The sequence below is a fragment of the Jaculus jaculus genome, chromosome 1 (genome assembly GCF_020740685.1).
Source record: "Jaculus jaculus isolate mJacJac1 chromosome 1, mJacJac1.mat.Y.cur, whole genome shotgun sequence".
In the NCBI taxonomy this organism is placed as follows: Eukaryota; Metazoa; Chordata; class Mammalia; order Rodentia; family Dipodidae; genus Jaculus; species Jaculus jaculus.
Window position 1 is genome coordinate 110,983,662 of NC_059102.1, and position 25,219 is coordinate 111,008,880.

Sequence of the window (25,219 nt, forward strand, 5' to 3'; positions counted from 1 at the left end):
TTGTTTGCTAGAGTCCCTGGTACACCCATTCATTTATATTCCCTTCCTCCCCCATTGCAAATAAAGAAAGAAATAAAATATTTTAAAAAAATAGTTTTAAGTGGCTGGAGTGATGACTTAGTTGTTAAGTCACTTGCCTGAGAAGCCTAAGGACCCATGTTTAACTCTCCAGGTCCCATGTAATCCAAACATACGAGGTGACACAAGGGTGCGAGATTGTACATGAGCACAAGATGGCATATGCGTCTGGAGTTCAATTGTAATGTCTGGAGGCCCTGGCACACCAATTCTCTCTCTATCAATAAACAAATTAATAAATAATAAATTTTTAGCCAGGCATGGTGGCACATGCCTTTAATCCCAGCACTCAGGAGGCAGAGGTAGGAGGATCACCATGAGTTTGAGGCCCACCTTGAGACTACATACTAAATTCCAGGTAAGCCTGAGCTAGAGTGAAATGCTACCTCAAAAAAAAAAAAACAGAAAATAAAAAAGTAAACAGATAAAATTTTTTAAGCCAAGTATGGTGGCATACGCCTTTAATCCAAGCACTCGAGAGGCAGAGTTAGGAGTTCAAGGCCACCCTGAGAATATATAGTGAATTCCAGGTCAGCCTGGATGAGAGCAAGACACTACCTTGAAAAAAAAAATAGTTTTTGTGTTTTTTTTTTAATTTAAGATTTTATTTAGCTATTTTAGAGAGAAAGGGGCAGATAGAGAAAGAGAATGGCCATGTCATGGCCTCTAGCCACTGCAAACAAACTACAGATGAATATATCTGGCTTTATGTGGGTACTCGAGAATTGAACCTAGGTCCTTTGGCTTTCCTAGCAAGCATCTTAACCACTAAGCCATCTCTCCAGCCCCTAAAATCTATGTATTTATTTGAGAGAGAGGGAAGGAAAAAAAAAGAGACAAAGAGAGAATGGGCATGCCGGAGACTCCAACCACAGCAAATGAATTCCAGACACATTGCCACCTTGTGCATGTGGCTTACGTGGGTCCTGAGGAATTGAACCTTAGTCCTTTGGCTTTGCAGACAAGTGCCTTAACTGCTAAGCCATCTCTCCAGCCATAAATAATAGGTTTTTAAAAATTATAGAACACTGAATGTTCATTCAAAGAAATATTTGCTTTAGATTTTATTCTAATTCCAGAAGTTATTTTTAATAATTATGCAAAATTTCTAAGCTCTGTCTTAAGCCCATTGATTTCCTTGGCTCCTGTTAAGTCACTAAAGAAGGAAGGAAGGAAAAAAGAAAGGGGGAGGGAAATAGGAAGGAAGGTAGGAGGAAAGGCAAGGAAGGAGAGGGAAACGTTGTCAGACACTGTTAGGGTTGTCAAGAGCCCCAACTTTTGCATAATATAGTAACTGCTAAACAAATTTGACTGAATTGAAGAATACATTTAATAGTCATCACTGATCAATATTCAACAAATACATTAACCATCTTTAAAACTTTTATTAACAAAAGTACAGTGAGAGAATCTTCTTGCTTTCTCTGGAAGCATGCCTGAATCACTGCATTTAAAATGTACAAGAAAATGTACATTTTAATGTTGGTCATGACATTTGAGTGTATGACATGAATATTTCTGACTTATAATTGTCATTTATAACAGTAACCTAAAATGTTTTCATGCTGGATTAAAGATAATTATTCTCAATTTTAAAGATGTTGAATGAAGGTTATTTTCTTAAGTGTTGTAAAAAGGATTGTTTTTTGCAATGAAAATTGTGGTTTTGTTATTCATCAAAAGACAATTTCTGGGCTGGAGAGATGGCTTAGCGGAAGCGCTTGCCTGTGAAGCCTAAGGACCCCGGTTCGAGGCTCGGTTCCCCAGGTCCCACGTTAGCCAGATGCACAAGGGGGCGCACGCGTCTGGAGTTCGTTTGCAGAGGCTGGAAGCCCTGGCGCGCCCATTCTCTCTCTCTTTCCCTCTATCTGTCTTTCTCTCTGTGTCTGTCGCTCTCAAATAAATAAATAAAAATTTTTAAAAAATCAAATAAATAAATAAAAATTTTTTTTAAAAAAGACAATTTCTGGGGCTGGAGAGATGGCTTAGTGGTTAAGGCACTTGCCTGCAAAGCCCAAGGACCCATGTTCAACTCTATAAGTCCCACATAAGGCAGACATACAAAGTGATGCAAGTACACAAGGTCACACAAGCATCTGGAGTTTGATTACAGTGGCTACTGGCACCTGGCACACCAACTTTCTCTCTTGCACGCTCTCACTCTCTCACATTAAAAAAAAAAAAGACAATTTTGTTAGACTCACAATCAGGAGAAAATGTTTTCCCTTAGTATAAGTCACATATAATAGTTGTTTTTATTATCATAAAGAATGTTATTCCACTCAATTTTTTAAATGAAGCTTTTTTTTACAGGAAACAGTCAAAGTGTTTTTAAAACATCCTTCCGTGAAAGATGATTCTGACCTTGAAGGAAGAACGTCCTTCATGTGGGCAGCAGGGAAAGGCAGTGACGATGTCCTCAGGACTATGCTGGCTTTAAAATCTGACATTGATATTAACATGGCTGACAAGTACGGAGGCACCGGTAAGAACTAGTAGACAGATTCGGCTTGCTTTTATTCAGATTCCACAGGGTACATGGTGCTATGAAATTAGTAAGATAGTAACTTGAAGTCATTGTTCCTGATCTAATATTATTTGACTGAACTAATTCTGTTTGACTGAACTCTTCACATTTTAAGTTTGACTTTGCCAGCATATCACTCTGTGGTAGCTTGAATGTAAAATGTCCCCTAAGCCTCATGTGTTTGGAATACTGGTTCACCCTTGGTAGCAATTTGGGAAAGCTCTGCAGCCTTTGGGAAGTGGAGCCTTGCCTGAGGAGGAGTTGCTGGGGGCAGGCTTTGAGGTGATACAGGCCAGCTCCAAGCCCAGTACTCAAACTGTGTCCTTTCTGCTAATGTCAAAATGTGAGCCAGGCTTTCCCTGCCTCTGCTCAAAACTGCAAACTGAAATGAACACTTCCCTCCCATGAGCTGCTTCTGGTTGGGTGCTTTGTCCCAGCATCAAGAAGGTAACTGCTGCACATTCCAAAGGCTTTATTCCTATTTATTCCAAGTATTACAGCTAAAATTAGCATTTTTCTAGTAGGTGAATGGTGGCATTTGGTTTATAACTTTTGTTGCTTCTTAAACATGATTGTAGAAACTCTTTTCATCAGCTATCTTTGTGTAAAAATGCACATAAATCTGTACTTTAAGGCTATGCATATTTAATAGTTATTAATTATACTTCCAAAAATATGTTTTATGGAATGCATACATCCAAGTGGGTTCTTGCCAGTCTCATTTCCTATGCTCTTTTCTCAAGTTTGAATAGCATGACTATATACTGACTCTCCCGATTTAGAGATTGCCTCCCTTGACTCTAGAACCTTCACAGCCTCAAGTCAGCCTTCCTGCCAAAGCTTTGGGGATGCTTGCTTTAATCTCCTCTAAGAAGAGAGCCTTTTTAACACTTTTTACCATTCATTGTCAATCTAGAGGTCCCTTCTTTGTGTCATATATCCTAATTACAAGTCAAAAGGAAAAAGAAAAGTCACCTACCAACACAATAATACTAAAAGAATAAAAACTCAATGGTAAATTTCACAGTGTTATGAGTTTTTATTTATAGAAGCACACTAGAGCCAATTATACCTATTATCCTAGATAAGAGCTTTCTTAGCCACCAGAGTTTCTGATGTAATACTGGGAGTAGAGAGAAGAGAGAAGTTGCTGTGCTTAATTAATCTCCCTCCCTACAGCAATACTACCACATCCTTTAAATTATTTCTTAGGCTTTAGGCAATTTCAACTAATAAGGGTTTTAACTTTTGAAAGTATTTCTTTATCAAAGCATTATGAACTAGAAAATCCTAATGAGCACATTTAGCTAAAATGATGAGGCAATCATAACAAAAGGTACATAGTTATACTAATGAAACAATAAAGTTCATCCTTTTCTTTTGCTTGTGTTTTAGCTTTACATGCTGCTGCCCTTTCTGGCCACGTCAGCACTGTGAAGTTATTGTTGGAAAATGATGCTCAAGTAGACGCTGCTGATGTCATGAGACATACTCCACTTTTCCGGGCCTGTGAGATGGGGCACAGAGATGTGATTCAGACACTTATTAAAGGTGAATGACTGAAGGTACTCTTGCATATTCAGCTTAAAATTAAGGGTCATTCATACCACAGATCAACATGGGCAAGGAAGGGTGTCCAACATGGTACCAGGAAACTCCTCTTGACTTCTAGTGCTAGCTGTGGATAGATATCTGGTTTCAGAGCAGTCATTTCACCTGCCTGATCCTGAGCTTCATTTGATGGAAAAGCAAAATGCTTCCCACCCTAATTAACTTCCAAGTATATTGTAAACATCTCAAGTCAACCATTTATATATATATAGAAACATTCAAGTGATAAGCCTTGAAAGGACTACTGTTTGATTTTTTAGCCTCTACTCTTTTTTATGAATGCTATCTATATTAAACATTTTCATTGTATTTTTTTAAAGTCTTTTATTTTTATTTATTTATTTGAGAGTGACAAAGAAAGAGGCAAATAGAGAGAGTGAGAATGGGTACACCAGGGCCTCCAGCCACTGCAAACAAACTCCAGATGCATATGCCCCCTTGTGAATCTGGCTTACATGGGTCCTAGGAAATCGAGCCTTGAACCCAGGTCCCTAGGCTTCACAGACAAGCACTTAACCGCTAAGCCATCTCTCCAGCCCTTCACTGTATTTTTGCCTTTCTAGGTGGAGCCAGGGTAGATCTGGTTGACCAAGATGGACATTCCCTTTTACATTGGGCAGCACTAGGAGGAAATGCTGATGTTTGCCAGATCCTTATAGAAAATAAGATCAATCCAAATGTGCAGGATTATGCAGGAAGGACACCTTTGCAGTGTGCTGCATATGGGGGATACATCAACTGCATGGCAGTGCTCATGGAAAACAATGCAGACCCCAACATACAAGACAAAGAGGTAAAAAGAAAATGCTTCCTATACATTGACTCCAAAGTGTTGATTGTAATCCTTTTTTGTTGTGGACTTAAATAAAACAACTCCATCCATAGAAAAGCACCAAGTATCTCCGAGACTGTATATCACCCAGCAGAAAGCACAGCAAAGACTGGGAAGTACAAAGGAACACCAAGCACTATTCCAAATGCTCACTTAACCCAGGTGTGTTGTAAAAACATGATGGCACACTGTATCCGAATAGACACGTCTCAATGCACAGTGGGTAACAGGAAAAACCAAGACAATATATCTCCCCCAAGAATTACCAATACCACATTAAAGACTATGTAGAGGAAATTCAGAAGCATGATTAGAAATATATACAAAGAATTCAGAATGGGCACAGATAAACACATGCTTGAAATCTTAAATAAATTCTAAGATTACACAAATAAACACTTAAGTGAATTCCAAGAGAATACAAACAACTAGATGAAATGAGGAAGTCAAACCAGGATATGAAAATGGGACTCAATAAAAGAGAGAAAGCCTGAAGTAAAACCAAACTGAAATGAAGCTGGGAATGAAAAATACAGTAAGTTAAAGGAAAACCTCCATGGAAAGTTTACCAACAGAATAGATCAAGTGGAAGACAGAATTAAGGCAGTCCTAAGAGGGAAGTTTATAGCTTTAAATGCCTACATTAAAAAAGAGAGATCTCAGACTAGAGACATGGCTTAGCAGTTAAGGCATTTGCCTGCAAAGCCAAAGGACCCTGGTTTGATTCCCCAGGACCTACATAAGCCAGATGCACAAGGGGGTACATACAGATGTCTGGAATTCATTTGCAGTGGCTGGAGGCCCTAGCATGCCCATTCACTCTCTCTCCCTCTTTCTCTGCATCTCTCTCTCAAATAAGTATGTAAATAAATAAATAATAAAAAAAATAGAGTTCTCTTAATAATTTAATGAGACATATGAAGGCTTTAGAAAATCAAGAACAAATAAAACCCAAGGCCAGGCATGGTGGCATATGCCCTTAGTCCCAGTACTTGGGAGGCAGTGGAGAAGGAGATTGGCATGAGTTCAAGGCCAACCTGAGACTACATAGTGAATCCCAGGTCAGCCTGAGCTAGAGTGAGACCTTGCCTTGAAAAACCAAAAGAGAAAAACAAGAAACAAAGTACTGGACAAAAGGGAATAATGATTAAAGCAGAGATCAGTGAAATAAAATTTTAAAAAAATTAAAAGAATCAACAAAACAGAAAGTTGGTTCTTGAAAAAGATACACAAAATTGACAGGCCCCTAGCCAAATTAAAATGAAAGGATAAAAGATCCAAATTAATAAGTTGGTTATGAAAGAGGAGATTTTGCAACAGATAGCAATAAAATAAAATCTAAGAACAAACTTTAAAAACCTATATTCTACCAAATTCCAGATTGTAAACCCAAAGGAAATGGAAATGCAGGATGAGATAATTAATTTAAATCGATCTATAACAAGCAATGAGATTGAAGTAATAAAAAAATCTGCCAGCCTAAAAAAGAAAATCCAGGTCCAGATGAATTCACTATAAAATTCTACCAGACCTTTAAGGAACTGAAACCAATGCTTTAAAAATTATTTCATAAAATACAAAAGGAAGAACTGCTAATGCTCCCTAATTCTTTTCATGAAGCTAGCATTATACTAATTGTGGAAGCAGAGAGAGAAAAAAATTAAAAATAAAAACTATCAGAATTGGTGATACTTGGCATTCTTAACTCTCTTGGCTTCTTGAACGTCATGCTTTCAGTATTTTGCCATTGGGTAAAATTTTATAAAAGTCAATGATTTTTGTCAAATACTGTTTATGCATCTACCAATACGATTATACTATACTGTTATTTTCTTCTTTAAGGTTAATAAAGTAAATCACATTGATTGATTACTTTCAGATTGTTAAGCCTTTCTTACACTTCTAAGTAAGCCCCACTTATGATGTGTTGGGCACTTATATATTGGTAGATTTTATTTCATAGTATTTTAAGACTTTTGCATCTTATGTTCATAAGAAAGTTTGGCCTGTAATTTTCCTTTCTAGCGTTGTATTTGTCAGGTGTGGGTAGGAGGCAATGCTGACCTTGTAAAAGGAGTTAGGAAGTACTCCCTCTTGAAACAAATTTATGTAAGAAGTGTTACTTCTTCCTTAAATATTTGGGAAAGTTAGCTATTGAAGTCTTCTGGTATTGGGATTTTCATTTCTTTCTTTCTTTATTGTTTATTTCATGTGTGTGTGTGAGAGAGAAAGAGGGGTGTGGGGAAAGAGAGACTCCATTGCTCTTCTGCCTAGTCTTGTTTTGAGCCAGAGTCTATAGCTGGGGCTCTGACCATTCTTGGGTCTTTGCTTCCCCTGTGGGACTGGGATAACAGGCATGTGTGGGCATGCCCAGCTATGTACATGGGATCTGGAGATTCAAACTGGTGGTCAGGCCTTGTACCTGTGAAAGAAGTGCACTTAACCACTGAGCCATCTCTTCATCAAGGGATTTTCTTCATATAACATTTGTTAATTATTGGTTCAGTTTCAATAATAGTTACAATATACTATACTATTTAGATTTTTCAATTATTTTCCTTGAGTTTTGATAAGTTGTAATTTATTAGAACTCTGCTATTTTATTTGAAATGTCAAATGCATTGACATAAAGTTGGTCATATATTCACTTGCTTTCTATACATTTGTAGAAACTATAATTATTTCCCCATATTAATTCTCTTGATAGATGATAGATAGATAGATAGATAGATAACATATATTTTCTTTCTCTTTTAAATTTCCATGAGGCTTTTTCCTTGTTAACTGTATTTTATTTTATTTTTGGTTTTTCAAGGAAGGGTCTCAACTCTGGCCCAGGCTGACTGGAATTCACTATGTAGTCTCAGACTGGCCTTGAACTCATGGCGATCCACCCACCGCTGCCTCCCAAGTGCTGGTTTTAAAGGCGTGTGCCACTATGCCCAGATTGTTAACTATATTTTGAGTTTGCCTACTATTTCATTGGTGCTTGCTCTCATCTTTATTTTCTGCCATCCACATGCCTGAGGTTTGGCTTGCTCCTGCCTTCCTTTATTCTTTCCTTCCTTCCTTTCTTTTTGGATTGTTTTAATTTTTTTTTTTCGAGGTAGGGTCTCACTCTAGCCCAGGCTGACCTAAAATTCACTATGTAGTCTCAGAGTAGCCTTGAACTCATGGTGATCCTCCTACCTCTGCCTCCCGAGTGCTGTGATTAAAGACGTGTGCCACCACACCCAGCTTCAACTATTATTTTTTAAGTTAAAATCCATCACTATAAATAAACAGTTGACTTCCTTTAATTTTGTCAAATTTTGCCTTATATATTTCAAAGGTGTGTTAGATGGATACTAATTTAGGATTCTGATATCTTCCTCTCTTACTCCTATATCACTAAGAAATAAGCTTCTTTATTTCTAGCAGTTTTATATGCCTTCTTTATATATTTTTTAAAATTTATTTACTATTTTTATATATGTACATGATATATTTTACTCATATTCACTTCCTATCACGTCCTCTTTTCCTTTCCACCTTCCACTGAGCCCCTTCTTCTTTTCAACTAGTCCCTCTTCTACTTTGATACCTTTTTTAAAAAACTTTTTCTTTATTTTTATTTATTTGAGAGCAACAGAGAGAGAAAGAGTGAGAGACAGAGAGAGGGAATGGGTGCACCAGGGCCTTCAACCACTGCAAACGAACTCCAGATGCATGCGCCCCCTTGTGCATCTGGCTAACATGGGTCCTGGGGAATCGAGCCTCAAACCGGGGTCCTTAGGCTTCACAGGCAAGCGATTAACTGCTAAGCCGTCTCCCCAGCCCTTTGATACCTTTTTTAATACCCACTGAGTTTAATTAGGGTTGCTTTTATGAACATGGGTGTGGGGTTATTTACTGGAGCAAAGGCAACTTGCCAATAGCTACACCACTAGAAAAAAAAGCTCTCCCTTTCCTCCATCTACCATTAGCCATTAACTGCCAGTAACTCCTCTGGGGCTTATGGGAGCCTCATGAGTGCTTCCATCATCCATGGTGGAATGTTCATGGGCTCAATAATGTGCAGGTCTTGTACAGGTAACCACAGTCACTGTGAGTGCAGTGGCTATGTCCTGTCTGGAAGACAACTTTCCAAAGCACTCCTCCCTATTCTCTGGCTCTTGCATTCTTTCAGCCCCATCTTCCATAGTGTTCTTTCAGCCTTGGAGGTGGTGGTCCTGGTGTCCCATTTAGCACTGAACACTTGACAGTCATTTAGTCTGAGCACTTTGATGAGTTTTGAGTCTCCCCTGTGGTCACCGCCTAGTGTATAAAGAAGCTTCTCTGACGACGTCAGAAAGCAGCTGGTTGCCCCTATCTCCATCATGCCACTATTGTACCAGTGGTACATCCTGCCTATCATGCCACATTTATCTTTTATGACATTGAAATTCTCAAAAATGCTGTTGTATAAATTAGGATGAACTTGAACTCTGTTCCTCTTGCCTTCATCTCCCAAAATGCTCAGGGGAGTGTGTCTTACTTTATAGCTCAGGCTGGTCTGGAATTCTCCCAGGATGACATCAAACTAAAGATCATCCTGACTCAGCCTCCTGGATTCTTAGATGAAAGATTGAATCACTGATTTTTTTTTTCAGTATTCTCCTCTAATGTTTGCACTTAAACATTCTTTTGGGCTTTGCTTTAGGTATATCATACAACTTTGGCAAATTGTACCTTTTCTGTCATTTACTTCAAACATTTTCTACTTTCTATTTTGATTTATTCTTTAAACTGCAAATGATTTGGGAGTACATTGTTTAATTTCCAGGAAATTAGACATTCATTGTCTCTTTTTTGCATTTAATTGATTATTCTAATTTCCTATTACTGCCAAAAATATACTACAAAGTCATTACCCTACTTTTCTCACACTTCAGCATCTAAAATGAGATGCACTGTGCTAAGAAATCAAAGTGCTATCTGGCTTCGCTTTTGTGGAGACTTTATGGGGAGGATCAGCCCCCTTAACTTTTCCACAGTTCAGAGGCTGCTCCATTCTTTGAGCTGTGGTCACAATCCCCCAGTTTTCAAAGTCCACAATGACTGCTTAAGTCTTTCTGAACTGTATCACTCTGACACTTGTTCCTCTGGCATTCTTACCTTGTGATTACAACAAACCCACTAGATAATCCAGAATGACCTCTCAGGTCAGCTGATTAGCAGCCCAAATATACCCTTCATGCAGCCTGACAGTCATAGGTACAGGTTATAGAAATTAAGCTGTGAATATCCAGAGCTGGAGAGATGACTAAGCTATTAAGGCCACCTTGAGACTACATAGTAAATCCCAGGTCAGCCTGGCCTAGAGAGAGATCCTACTTCAAAAAACCAAAAAAGAAAGTAACAGATTGAAATCTACCACTATAATTAAGAATTTGAGGGGCTGGAAAGATAGCTCAGCAGCTAAAGGCACTTACTTGCAAAGCCTAATGGCACGGATTCAATTCCCCAGTACTCATGTAAAGCCAAATACGCAAAATGGCCCATGCTTCTGGACATTGTTTGGAGTGGCAGAAGGCTCTGATGTACCCATACTCTTCACCCCCTGCCTCTTTCTGTCTCTCTCTTTAAAATATATAAATAAAAGTAGTTTTAAAGTATTTTTTATTTGCGAGCAGAAAGAGAGAGAGAATGAATGAGTGTGTCAGGGCCTCATGCCACTGTAAACAAACTCCAGATGCTTGCACCACTTTGTGCATTTGGCTTTATATGGGTATTGGGGAATCAAACCCAGGCCATTGAATTTGGCAAGCAAGCACCTTTAACCACAGAGGCATCCCCTAGCCCCAACAAAAACATTTTAAAAAAAAAAAGAATTTAACTCCCTTCAATTTTGTGATTTATTTTCTTAGTTAGAGGCTGTGTTAGGTGAGCAGAAGTTGAGGAATGTGATCACTGTTTGTACTACTCTTTCTCTCTGAAAGAGCCCTCTCAGCCTCTAGCAACACTTAATGCTTTCTTTATGTTTCATGACATTGAATTTTTGAAAAGTATAAGCCAGCCAAGCTTGGTGGTGCATGCCTTCAATCCCAATACTTGGGAGGCAGAGGTAAGAAGGAGGATCACCAAGAGTTTGAGGCCACCCTGAGACTACATAGTGAATTTCAGGTCAGCCTGAACTAGTGTGAGACCCAGTTCAGAAAAAAAAACAAACAAAAAAACCCTTAAAAAATATAAGCCATTTATTTTATTGAATTTGACTCAAATTGGAACTGCTTTATGTTTTTTTTCATGATTATGTTTGGGTCTCTCATTTCCACCTAGAATATAACATAAGTCATATTGAATCCTTCTCAGTTATCACCTCTGTTAGCATGTGGTGACCTTTCACTATTCTGTCAGTTATGATCACTTGATTAAGACACATCTGTTTTCTCTACTGTGTGCTTAATATTCCATTTTTTATAATTGAGCAATTTAGGGAGAATTTCTGATATTTTGAATTAGCATAAATAACCACATGTCCCAACCTGCTTATTTCAGGTGTTCTTGATTTCTGTTCATACTTGTAGGGAAGAACAGCTTTGCACTGGTCCTGTAACAATGGATACCTTGATGCCATTAAATTATTGCTAGACTTTGCTGCATTCCCTAATCAGATGGAAAACAATGAGGAGAGGTAAGCTGTTGATATTTTTTTAAAGCATATACTGTTGTTTATCTCTCATGTTTTATGCCAAATTAAAAAAGTTTAAATCTAGAAATTTTAAATCACAAATAGTGAGTTTTCACATAAGATCGTACCACACCAAATCTTTAATCGTCAACCAGAGAAAGGAGTCAAACTCTAGCCTGGTGTTGATTCAGAATTATGGGTTTATATGCCTGTCCAGAACTTCAGACAGTACTTAGGGCAGGTTTGCATTTTCATATGAATGAAAAGGCCTTTTTCTGGCTTGTGGCTAGCATAAGGCCAGTGAAATTCTGACTGGCCAGGCCCAGGAATTCATCTAGGCCAACAGAATGTAAGAGTGATATAGACTCAAGGTTTCTCTCCATGGGGAGGATAGTATGAATTATTGGACAATGGCTGCCACATGGAGCAGGTAAACATGGAGAAGCTAAGATAAAGGTTCCACATTTAACCTATTATTAATATGGCTTTCTTGAATAATAGTAAGGTTCACAGAGATATGTTGGGATTGTTACTCAAGGATTCAGGTAGATGTGAGAGCAGTGTGGCTGCAACATCTGTCATCCCGTTGATTGCCAGGGTTGATTCAGCTGATCTGGCTGTCCAGAGTTGAAGAGGACAACCTTCACTGAATAGAGGAAGACAGGTCTTTGGTCAAGGTATTCCCCTCTAGAACCTCCAATCAAGCTCTCAAGGATTCAGGCCCAATAAGAGGACCGGACATGGTGGTGTGCAGGGATATAGTTCAGCATTACAGTTCCTGCCTAGCATGTACAAGGCCCTAGATCCATTCCCAGCATGGCTAGAAAAAGGACCAGGCACAAGGTTGAAGTCTATACAGGACAGATTCTTGTAGGTCTTAGATCTAAGAAGATTCTAGTAAATTTTAAGTAACAACTAAGCTTATGATCAGACTTCCATATGTGAGGACCCACCAATCCAATCTGCACATTAGTTTTCACTGTTAGCATGTGGGGAACTTTATCGAGAGGAGGGATTTCTCTGGGCCAGCTCTCTCAGAGAAGACATGCTCCTCCTTTGTAGACTCAACCCTTGTCCCTTTCTTCAGACTCATTCCTCATTAAGTAAGAGAACTAAAGGTTCTTTTTGAAGCTCAAAAGAAAAAAAAAACAGAAGGGGAACATTAAGAATCCCCCAAATTAGTCATTTGTTTCTACAGAGAGCTTATTCAAATAGTATATTGTGCCTATGCCTAGCTTCTATTATTTGTAAGAAACAATGAAAACTGCATTAGAGACAGTGGCTGTATTCCCGTCTCTTTCAATGTTCACCAGCAGTGCACCATGATATACGCATGTCAGAAGGTGGCACTGCCTTTATGGTTATTGACAATCTGGTTTAGGCATTCTGCTGATCCCTCAGCCCATTCCCACATGGCAAGTCCAATTGTACATTGTCTCTGATATTCTATCTGCATTGTTTCTTGGCTGGTTACTGTCAAGGTAGTGCTAATTTTTACTTCTCATGCATTGACAGTAGCCAGTTAATGTATCTTGAATAGACATAATTTTTGGCAACTTCTGCTGGCTTTCAGTCAATAACTATCTGCCAGTCACACACTCACATCTGGGGGAATATTCACAGTGCTTGGATGTTTCTAAATTGAATTTGGAGTAAAAGAAAGAGGAATAATAACATGATACCAGTTGCTTATATACTAGGTATAAACTTTTAAACCTTGCTTTGTATTTGGACTGTGTGTCGTTAAGTCAAAGATTGACCAAGAATCCTAATTTGAATAAACCAACTGAAAAAAAGACATTCTTGAGATAAGTGGGAATTTGATTATGGAGTGGTATTAGATTTTGCTTTAAAAAATCAGGTTAATTTTGTTAATATAATAATCATTGTGACTATGTCCATATTATTTATATGTGAATACTAAAACTCACAGAGGTGGAATGATAGGAATTCTACAATTTCATTTGAAATACCAGAAGAAGCAAATATAGCAAAACCAAAATCTTAATGGATGTTAAATCTGAATATTGAATATTCTTTTTTAATATTATATGTATTTATTTATTTGAGAGAGAAAAAAAAATAGGCAGAGAGAGACAGAAAGAATGGGTGCACCAGGGCCTCTAGCCACTGCAAACGAACTCCAGATGCATGTGTCCCCTTGTACATCTGGCTTACATGGGTCCTGAGGAATTGAACCTGGGTCCTTTGGCTTGGCAGACAAGTGCCTTAACCACTAAGCCATCTCTCCAGCCCATGGGTATTGAATATTTTTAATATTTTATGCTTGAAATTTCTCATAATAAAAATGCAATTTTTATAATAGAAATATTGAACGCATTTAGTTTTAATCCAGGGATGGCCTCAGAAATACAGTTCTTCTCTCTTCCTTTTTTCCCTGTTTTGCAGAAGAGAAAGCAAACTTAGAGAAGTTAATGGAATGTGCAGAGTCAAACAGGTCCTCCAATTCCCAGTCTGGCTTTTTAATGTCTTTTTTTTTTTTTTTTTTTTTTTTGAGACTCCTGCTAGATAGCCCTGACTGGTCTCAGACTTACAAATCTTCCTGCCTCTCTCAGGTGTGGTATTTCAGGCAAACATTACAGTACTTGGCTCATCCTGCATCCTTCAGGGCATATTGCACAGTATGTTATGTTCTTTCGTTATATATTTGTAAATAATCATATAGTTTGGGCCTTATGTTTTCTTAGTCAGATTTTGGTAATACTTATATCCTATGTGAAAATATTACATATTACTAATCATAGAAAAACCATTAAGCTTACCAAATACATGTGTTTTGCACATTGATGTTTGAAAATGCTCCACTCTTTGAAAAAGCAATATAAGAACTGATCTCACCGGGCATGGTGGTGCACCCCTTTAATCCCAGCACTCGGGAGGCAGAGGTAGGAGGATCGCCGTGAGTTCAAGGCCACTCTGAGACTCCATAGTGAATTCCAGGTCACCCTGGACCAGAATGAGACCCTACCTTGAAAAAAAGAAAGAAAGAAAGAAAGAAAGAAAGAAAGAACTGATCTCATGTGATTTCATTGCTCTCACAGCAGAGGAGTGGACAGGAGTGGGGGAAGGACAGGGCAACTGGGAGGGAATCTGATTCTCTTTTGGTCAGTGCTATCCTCACCTGCCAGCTTCTTCAGAGGACCAAGGCTGCTTCCAGAAGGAAGACCCAACCTCCACTCTGTGAGAAACCTATACTCAATAGTTGGATGTGACATTGTTAGTTTTTCCTGTATGGTAGTTTGCTGGGAATCATTTGACATTAGTTGTAGTGTATATTCTGTACAAATAAGTTACACAGTTGTCAGCAAGTTACTTAACTCTACTGAATTTATTCATTTATAAAACAAAGATGTTGCATTTAATGACATGACCTCCATAGGCCAATTTAGTTTACTATTGTGTTTCAATGATTGTGCAGTCAATGGCCCTTTAATCCCTGAACAGGGGTAGCAAATCAAAGCATTCTTGAGTGGCAGCTCTTTAATTTCATCATTTGGGGCTCAAAAAAATTCCACATAATCACTCCTATTCTGAAAACCTTCCTTTTGTGCCTGTGACTACTAGGTAAGGTTTGCAGAGACATCTTTCTTGGTAATCTCTGTGTAATTTTCTGAGTCTAATCATGTATCCCTATAATCATCACTTCTTCCACCTCTTACGTCATCTGGTAATTTCCTCCTAACACTTTGTTGGGTTTTTTTTTTAGTATTTTATTTATTTATTTTTTGAGAAAGAGGCAAATAGAGAGAGGAAAAGAGAAAATGGGCACAATAGGGCCTCTAGCCACTGCAAACAACTCCAGACACATGCACTACCTTGTGCATTGGGCTTACATGGGTCCTGGGGAATCAAACCTGGACTGCACTGTCACATCCTGCTTCCCAGGTGACTCAGTTTAAGGTGCAGTCATAGTTACGGATCCCAAGTGGTCTTGTGGAAATAATGCATAGGCCCAGCAGTGGCTTGACAACCCTGCCACATTGTTCGGCCAACACTAGTAACAGCAGTAGCTGGCATGTACTGACTGCTCCTTTGTGCCAGACTCAGTGCAATCCTCTTTACACCTGTCATTCCATCCTTTCCATATTAACTTGTTTGACAGATGAGAAAAACTGACTTAGAAACATTAAGTCAGTTCTTTAAAGAAGTGAATCATCATTGCCATCACCGAGATTCTATTTTACTTCAATTCTTGAAATATTTTGATAAAATATTCATTTTAAAAGTGGTTTTGGGGCTGGAGAAAGATGGCTTAGTGGTTAAGGCACATGCCTGCAAAGCCTAAGGACACAGGTTTGATTCTCCAGGTCCCATGTAAGCCAGATGCACATGGTGGTACATGCATCTGAAGTTGTTCTCAGTGGCTAGAGGCCCTAGCGCACCCATTCTCTCTCTCCCTCCCTCTGTCTCTAATAAATAAATAAATAGATCTTTAAATTTAAAAAAGGGTTTTTACCCTAAAGAATTTTATTTTTATGTAGCTACATTTATCACTTTTATGATTTATTTAATTTATTTATTTGACAGAGAAAGAGGGAGAAAGAGACAGAATGGGCACACTAGGGCCTCCAGCCACTGCAAACGTACTTCAGACGTATGTGCCCCCTTTTGCATCTGGCTAACGTGGGTCCTGGAGAATCGAACCTGGGTCCTTTGGCTTTGCAGGCAAACGCCTTAACCACAAACCCATCCCTCCAGCCCCTTTTATGATTTTTAAAGTTTGTATCACTTTTTCCTACTTCTCATTTTAATTTTTTTTTTAGTTTTCTCTTGTATCTTCTTGTTTCTGTGTGTGTGTGTGTGTGTGTGTGTGTGTGTGTGTGTGTTCATGTGTGTGAGAGTTCAGGCATGTGTCAACAGCACATAGAGGTCCAAGGACAACTTGGGTCAGCAGTCTTGCCTTCTGCCTTGTTTGAGGCAGGCTCTCTAGCTTTTCACTGCTGAGTTCACCAGACTAACTGGCTTGGAAGCTTCTGAGCAGTTCTCCTGTCCCTGCCTCCCTTCTTGTAGGCCTGCTGTGTAGTTACTGGATTATAGCAACAGTGGATTGAGGGCTCCAAACTCAGGTCCAGTGTGTGTGACACAAGCACTTTATCCCCTGAAAGACCTCCCAGCCTTCTTCTTTCATATGTAGATCTTTGCTCATCCAGAATTAATTTTGGTGTAAGATGTGAGATAAAAGTCTCTTTCCCAGATGGTTTTACCAACACTATTGAGTATTCCATGTTTTTTCTACAGTGACTTCAAATCTCTCCATTTGGGGTATATTTTTTATTTAATAAGCTAATTATCACTAATCATGGGTGCAAATGTATGACTGTCACAGAATATAATTTGTAGTTCTTTCTCAGACAGGAATGAGGAATTACTTCTGGAAAGGGGGAGATAATCAAGCATTCCCAGTGGCCTCTAGTTTGTGAGCCGATTCGCAAAACTGAGGCATCGACAGGTTAGCAGCACAAAGGCCTGACCTGCAGCGGTCTTGATTGGTACCCCGCGGCGAAGAGGGGACTGCGTGGGTTTGCCGGGGGAACAGGCGTGTCCGAATGGCGTTTCCTTCTGCGGCATGATAGTGCTGCCAGTTTACCTGCGCCATGAAGTACATGCCACTGACCACAGCTGTTCCTCCTCCTGGCCCAGGTACACACCCCTGGATTACGCTCTGCTCGGCGAGCGCCACGAGGTGATCCAGTTCATGCTGGAGCACGGTGCCCTGTCCATCGCAGCCATACAAGACATTGCTGCCTTCAAAATCCAAGCTGTCTACAAAGGGTACAAGGTCAGGAAAGCCTTCCGAGACCGGAAGAACCTGCTCATGAAGCACGAACAGCTGAGGAAAGACGCTGCGGCCAAGTGAGTGTGAGGCCGGGGGATTGCTCTCACTGCGAGGAGGTGCTGGAGGGCGGGAATGGGGGAAGGGCCGAGCAGGTGGGAGCGAATCTGCTTCTCTTGATCAGTGCTCTCCTCGCCTGCCGCTTCTTCAGAGGACCAAGGCCGCAAGCAAAAGGAAGACGCAACCTCCGCTCAGGCTGTTCTTGTTGGTGTCTGAGGCCCCAGCCCAGGGGCAAACCACTGCCACCCACCGGAGCTAGGGTGCTCCGAGTAACTGCAAAGAAAGAATCCTTCTTGCCTTTCTGGAACACGAAGCTGGAGTAAATGTCTACTCAACTTTTACTACGCTAGGTCTAATTTTTATTTGACGAAGGCAACCAAATGTACATTAACTGCCTATCCTCAACCCATTCCCTAACCTAAAGTGCACTTGCTCCTCTGTGTGTAGGTTCCCTAACCTAAAGTGCACTTGCTCCTCTGTGTGTAGGGCAGGGGCATGAAATGCAGGACTCCCTGCCAATAACAAAATCCAAGGAGGCTTAGAACCCGTGTATGAAATATCAGTATTTGCCTATGACCCTCACATATCCTCCCGTATACATTAAACTATCTCTAGATTACTTATGATGCCTCATTCAACATGGATGCTATGTAAAGAGTTGTTACATAGCATTGTCAAAGAATAGTGACAGGTTACATATCTATACATGTTCAGCACAGATGCAGTTATTTTTCTGAATATTTTTGATCTGTCATTGGTTGTATGAGGGTGAACCTATGAATACGGACGACCAGCTATGAAGTTCTTTGTTCAAGAAATCCTGATTGATTGCTTACTGTATGTGCGGTAGTCTTCGCTAGAGCCCAGGGGGAAATGGTCACTAAAAGCAAAGACCTTACTTCAAGAACTTCATAGTTTGGGAACAATGATGCAAAAAAACTATTTGAGTCCACTACTCATAGTGCTCCTCATAAATAACTGATAAAGATTTACCTTCTCATTGTTAGATAGTATTTTAAATCTTAGAAGCACTAGCAAATGGAAGTGCCAAAAACCTCTGATGAGGAAGCTGTAGATGCCAAGTATTTTCTTATCTTGAGTATTTCCAACTCTTGAGTCCTCAATTCTTGAACTTGTCTACATCTTGCCCACAGTGAGCAAGCATAAGTGTAATAAAGAACCATTAAAAATAGGGCTGGGTGGATTGCTTAATGGTTAAGGTGTTTGGCTGTGAATCTTAAAGACCCAGGTGTGATTCCCCAGGAACCATGTAAGCCAGGCCCTGGTGTGCCCATTCTCATTTTCTCTCTTCCTCTCTGTCATAAATAAATAAAAATAAAATATTTTTTAATTTTTTTCATTTACTTTTATTTACTTATTTAAAAGCAACAGACAGAAAGAGGCAGATAGGGAGAGAGAGAGAGAATGGGCATGCCAGGGCCTCCAGCCACTACAAACAAACTCCAGACGCGTGCACCTCCTTGTGCATCTGGCTAAGGCGGGTCCTGGGGAATCGAGCCTTGAATCAGGGTTGTTAGGCTTCACAGGCAAGTGCTTAACCACTAAGCCATCTCTTCACCCCTAAAAAATATTTTATTTTTTAATTAATTTATTTATTTTTATATTTTATTTTTATCTTTAAAATATTTTTTAGGGCTGGAGAGATGGCTTAACAGTTAAAGCACATGTGTGCAAAGCCTAAAGACCCAGGTTCAATTCTCCAGGTCCCACATAAGCCAGATACACATAGTGGCACATTCCTCTGGAGTTTGTTTGCAGTGCTAGAGGCCTTGGCGTGCCCATTCGCTCTGTCTCTCTTTCTCTCTCTCTCGCTTGCTTTCTGTCCCTCTCTCTCTCTCTCTCTCTCTCTCTCTCTCTCTCTCTCTCTTCCTCTCTGTCTGTAGTAAATAAATAAAAATAAATCTTTAAAAATTTTTAAAAAACAAAACAAAATAATAATAGCATTGAGCCAGGCATGGTGATGCACACCTTTAATCCCAGAACTCTGGAAGCTGAGGTAGGAAGATCACCAAGATACCAAGTGAGTTCTAGTTCATTTTGTGCTAGAGTGAGATTCATCCCCAGAATAAACAAACAAAAACTGGTAATGGCTTTTGTTTTGTTTTTTTGAGGTAGGGTCTCACTCTGGCTCAGGCTAACCTGGAATTCACTATGTAGTCTCAAGGGTGGCCTCAAACTCTTGGCGATCCTCCTACCTCTGGCTCCCGAGTTCTGAGATTAAAGGCATGTGCCACCACGCCCGGCTGGTAATATTTTAATAACCTAAAAATACTAATCAGGAAAGATATATCATTTGGTGAGCAGTTAAATGCTACCATGTACTCTAGAATGCTAATGTCTCATAATGCCTGTCCTCAGTAGGTAAGAGTGAGAGAAGTACATCATTTTCTGTTACTGAACTACTGAAGCAGATTACATCCTGTTTTCTTCTCTCCTCCTTTCTCTTCTCCTCCCCTCCCCCTCTTCTCCTCTCCTTTTCTCCCTCCCTCTTTCTCTCTCCCTCTCTTTCTCTCTCCCTCTCTCTTTCTGTAAGGGTCTCTTTCTGTCTCGTCTAGACTGACCTGGAATTCCCGGTCCAATCCTTGCTCATCCTTCCCTGAGAGCTAGGATTACAGATATGCATCAACACTCCCTGTTGCATTTTCTCTCTTGCTAATGAGGCTATCTTCACTTTTGCCAAAGAATCCACTATTAACCTGAAGCATCTACACATCCTTTTGGTTTAGTCTTCTTCTCTGCACATGTGTAACTGCTGGAAGGAAGTAGTAGATATGACAGTCTCCTCAGTTGAGAGTGGATGTTCTCTCTACAATGGATGGGATATTGTACTGTACTCTTCCTTCTTCATGGGGGATGCTTGCAAGACCCCCAGTAGATGCCGGAAAACTTGAAAAGCATCAAACCCTTTACAGATGGTCGCTGAACTGTGATAGTTCAACAAACAATTTTGAACCTTAAGATGATAATGAATTCAGTAGAAACTGTACATCAGATTTGGAGTTCTATCTTTTCCAGGATGAGTCTCCTAGTTCTGGGCAGCAGCAGCAAGCCATAGCTCTGACTCTGCCACACTGATGGGTGAGAGAAGTGATGCTCTGCAGGGCCCTTTGTTGCTAAGCTATAGTGTTCCAAGGTATATTCAGTTTGTTTTCAACTTAGGACATGTTTAAGTTAGCTAGGTAGGCATTCTAGAGTGTAACACCTTCCTCAGTTGGAGAGTATCTGGATATACTAGGTATTTTCCTATTTATATATGCCCATGATCAAGTTTATTTCATTAATTAGGTACAGTAAGAGATGAAAAACAATAAAAGAATAGAACAATCCTAATAGCATAGAATAATAAAAGTTACATGAATTTTGTCTCTTTCTCTTTTTAGAATAACTAATTGTATTTTTACTTTTCCTCTTAAAGAGAACATTATAAAATATCTCTTTCACATGTCTGAATCACTAGTATCATTCTCCTTGGGCTTTAGGGCCATTATTAAGTAACATAAAAGTTACATGAACACAGAACCTTGCGACCACAGCAGTCCCTACAAGAAGGCTACTAAGTGACGTATGGGCTACATTGAGACTATGGGGTGATTCATGTCCTGGTCAGAGGATAGCAGAGGATTTCATCATGCTACTCAGAATGGCACATAATTTAAAATTTTGGAATTGTTTATTTCTGGAATTTTCTGTTTAATATTTTTGTCCCAGATTCACAATGAGTAACTGAAACTGCAGAGAGCCAAACCACAGATGAGAAGGGGCTGTTGCATTTTCTTCTCTTGATATTTCCATAAACTCCGGTTGAATGCCTGAGAATCCTGTTTTGTAATTTTTAAAAATTAATTATTTGGGTGTTGAGAAAATGGCTAAGTGGGTACAAGCACTTGCCACACAAGCATAAGGGCCTGACTACCCTGAGTTCATGCCCAAGCATCCACATAAGCAGCTGAGTGTGACCACATAAGCCTATAACCCACATCTTACGTTGGGCAGAGACTGGAGAACAGCTGGGGCTTGCTGGTAGACCAGTTGATTTCTGGGCAGTTGACATATCTGTGGAAATTGCCCAGATGGTATCAGTAGCAATGGGCAACCTCTTCTTCTTGTTGTTTGCCTGAGGCACTGCTCAGAAGTTTTATGCCCAGAACCACAGTTTTCAAGAAAATATTAAGTCAATTTAGAGTTAAGAACTAACAATTGACCTGTGAGCTCTCCTGTTCAAAGAACAGGGTTTAAAATATTAATGTCCTTAAACAACACAGATCTTATATTTTTTCTTTTCTTACATGGAATTCTTCTGCTTATCCTAGTCCACAGGGCTGAAAACAAGAGAACTGAGGAAATGGCCCACCCCCGCCCCACCCCCACATTTGGTTGTTAATCCCAATGAAGTCCTCTAGAATGGAAGATAGTTCCTTATTGGTGGTAACTTTTAGTTTCTGTCGTTAATTTGTCAATTCTTTGAAATGGTGGCTAAGCTTACTTTTGATAATATTATAAACTTAACAAACTGGAAAAACTTCAAGTAGCCTCTTCTATCTTTTTCTACATTGCAGTCATTCTCCTTAAGATTATAGCTGTTCAGTCATCCCTACCTGTAGTCTTTGTTATGTATACCCTCCCAAATGAAATGTTTAAATTGAGGAGAAACTGATTTAATATAATTCCCAAAGTTTACTTCTTAACACCTGAGTCAGTGTTTAATTTTCTTAGATTTTGCTTTAAGAAACAAAACCCACAATGTTTTTCCTGCATTTTTAAGGTTTCTCATGTTATCCCCATGTACAATTTCCCATTTAATCTTGTTAGTATGCCGAAAATCACCTCCTTTAAAGTGAGTTGTGAAAGGAACTTATTAAACTTGAAAGTGATCTGTAATTTATGATAGCTACCAAGAAAGAGCAAAGTTACAGACATATTTTCTAAGACAAGTATTTCAGAAAGTCCTATTTAAGAAATGTCTATAATCCATTTAAAAGCACTTTATAACTCACAGGGCACTACCTATGTTGTTGCCAAATGAACATTTCTATAATTTACCTGCCAAAGAAGAGTGAAATGTATACTTCAGCAGAGCCATATTTATGGTTATGATGAGTACTTAAGTACCTTCTATAAGAAATGGTCGTGTGTTCTCAAAAAATCAAGTGACCAAGAATTCTTTCCCTCTCACGATACTACATTCTATTGTTAGGTTTGGTCTAGTAGAAGTTCTTTTACACCCTTTCTCAGGAAAGTATCCTTTGAAGCCAAAGACAAAAGTCCAAAACTTCTTCCATAAGCCAACTTTTCTATAGTTAAAGAAAGTACTCATGGTTCTCCTATTCCTAGCACAGCAATCCTTTTGATTTTATAATTGATCCTACTGTAGCCTGCTCCCTTGACCACCTCTCTTCAGGGCTGATGCATGGGTCTCACCCTTTCTCACACAGCTTTTGGATCCATGGGGAGTGACTTCGAAGGTTCTCCTCTATACCACCCTCCTACTCAGAGTTCTTTTTCCCATCAATAAAATGAAAGGAAGGTTCCTTAATCCAGATGGGCTTCAGGATTCTCTGAATACCCTGAAACTTTATGCACTGCTTCCTATGTGGGAGAGAGGAGCTATATTTTTTTCCCTCATTCACTAAGGGGGTCCATGAGTCACAGTAAGATTTAAAATAAAACTGGACTGAATGATTTCTGAGGTCCTTCCAGCTCTAACGTTCTATAAGCCAAAGGTCCTAGACTCACAACATTTTCTTATTCCCTTAAGAGAAAGTTAAAGACCAAATATTACTCTTCCTGTTATTCAGCCACAATGAAGAGATAAAAATCTGACAGACCTCCAGACACCATGCATCAGCAACTGAAAAGGTTACAGCTAAACCTTTTCTGCCTCTTAAGGTAATCAGCTTCCTCTCGCTGGAAATGCTGCAGCAGAGGCTGAATTATCATGTCCACAGTATATTATATAAGGAATTTTTTAAATTCTGTGAGGCAGTGGCCTCTGAGGTCCTTCTGAGTCAAAGCCTGGATGAGAGCTAGGGTGCTAATGCTCTTCCCTCTGCCTAGAATAACCTTCTCTATTTCACTCCTCTCATTTTGACATTCTTCATGCAGAATTCTTTTCGGTCTTAATTAGTGACTCACCCCGTGTCTCTGTAGGCACCGGGTTTCAGCCTTCATCACACCTACCTCTCCCTGACTATAGTCTGGCTGTCAGTCACTTAAAGCAGGGCTTGTGCGATGTGCCTTCTGTCTCCAGAGTCTCACAGCATTTGGCATATGGTAAGAATTCAATGAATAATGTTTAGTAACTGCCCCTACAATGGTTCTAAGACCTCATAGAAGTCATCTATCACTCTAGGCCTTAGTTTCCCCATCTGTTAAATAGAAGTGTTAGACTGTATTGTTGACTTTTGCATTGCTCTGATCAAACTGCCTGATATAAACAAGTTGAAAGGGGAAAGATTTAGCTCATGTTTTCAGAGGTATCAGACCATCCTAGGGGTAGGGGTGGGGAAGGCCTGCCAGAGCAGAGCAGTTCCCATTATGGTGGCCAGGAAACAGGGAAAGGGAATTCAGAAAGAGGCCAGGGCGAGTTATAGCTCCAAGAGTCCACCCTCAGTGATCTGTTTCCTCCAAATAGGTCCCTCCCTTCTCCACTTTTTACCACCTCAAAATAATGCAGTCAAGTCCACCAAGGGAATAATCCTTTTCATCAGGTCAAAGCCCTCAGGATCCAGTCACCTCTGACATCATTGACAGCCCCACAGTTCACTGGTCCCCTGGGCAATTCTCAGTCAGTCAGCTTGGCCAGCTACATTAACCATCACAGACAAGACACTTAGACATTATTGTCTTCACAGTGTGAGTCTCTGTAAGTATTCCACCTCAACTTGCTGTCCTCTAGAAGGCAGCATGCATGTTGATGTACCACTTATCCTTGCAATGCACTCCAGCACTTGTGTGTTTACAAATTTGGTTTTCCAGCTTCCTACATATTGGTCAGGAGCAATTTACCACCTAGAAATATATGACTGCAAAGAGCAATGAGGCTTACCCTGTGCTAGACTAGAAGACGGAAAGGATGACCCCAGCTGCGTAGAAGTCTTAGACCTGCCATATCTGAAGGATGCTGGAAAGAGCATGAGTTCTAGCCCAATAATTTGGCCACCTGGAAGTTTTATTGCAGAATGCATCTGTTTCTCCAAAATTTTTATGTTAATGAACTTAAGGGTAAACTTATCCTTATGTGTTTTTAATTTTTTTTTTTTTTTGGTTTTTCAGGTAGGTCTCAGGGTGGCCTCGAACTCACAGCAATCCTCCTACCTCTGCCTCCCGAATGCTGGGATTAAAGGCATGCACCACCATGCCCGGCATGTGTTTTTAAGTTTTTTTTATTAGAGAGAGAGAAGAAGAGGCAAAGAGAAAGAGAGAATGAGCACTCCAGGGCCTCCAGCCACTACAAACAAACTCCAGATGCATGCACCCCCTTGTGCATCTGGCTTACGTGGGTCCTGGGGAATTGAACCTGGGTCCTTAGGCTTCAAAGGCAAACACCTTAACTGCTAAGCCATTTCCCCAGCCCTATCCCTATTTTTTTTTATTTACTTATTAGAAGGAGGGAGGGGCAGGTAGGGAGAGAGGGAGAATGGATGC

General features: G+C 39.8%; 1 protein-coding gene across 3 annotated transcripts in view; it reads left to right on the forward strand.

Annotated features, from left to right (window-relative positions):
• The window catches only part of Invs (inversin), a 165,961-nt gene that overhangs the window by 124,981 nt on the left and 15,761 nt on the right, over window positions 1-25,219 (forward strand). For all 3 annotated transcript variants that reach the window (XM_004656962.2, XM_045157860.1, XM_045157861.1), the window contains 5 exons: window positions 2,392-2,563; window positions 4,001-4,156; window positions 4,780-5,009; window positions 11,597-11,703; window positions 17,362-17,574. In XM_004656962.2, the coding sequence (XP_004657019.2) occupies window positions 2,392-2,563; window positions 4,001-4,156; window positions 4,780-5,009; window positions 11,597-11,703; window positions 17,362-17,574 (878 nt within the window). The remainder of the gene's footprint in view (window positions 1-2,391; window positions 2,564-4,000; window positions 4,157-4,779; window positions 5,010-11,596; window positions 11,704-17,361; window positions 17,575-25,219) is intronic.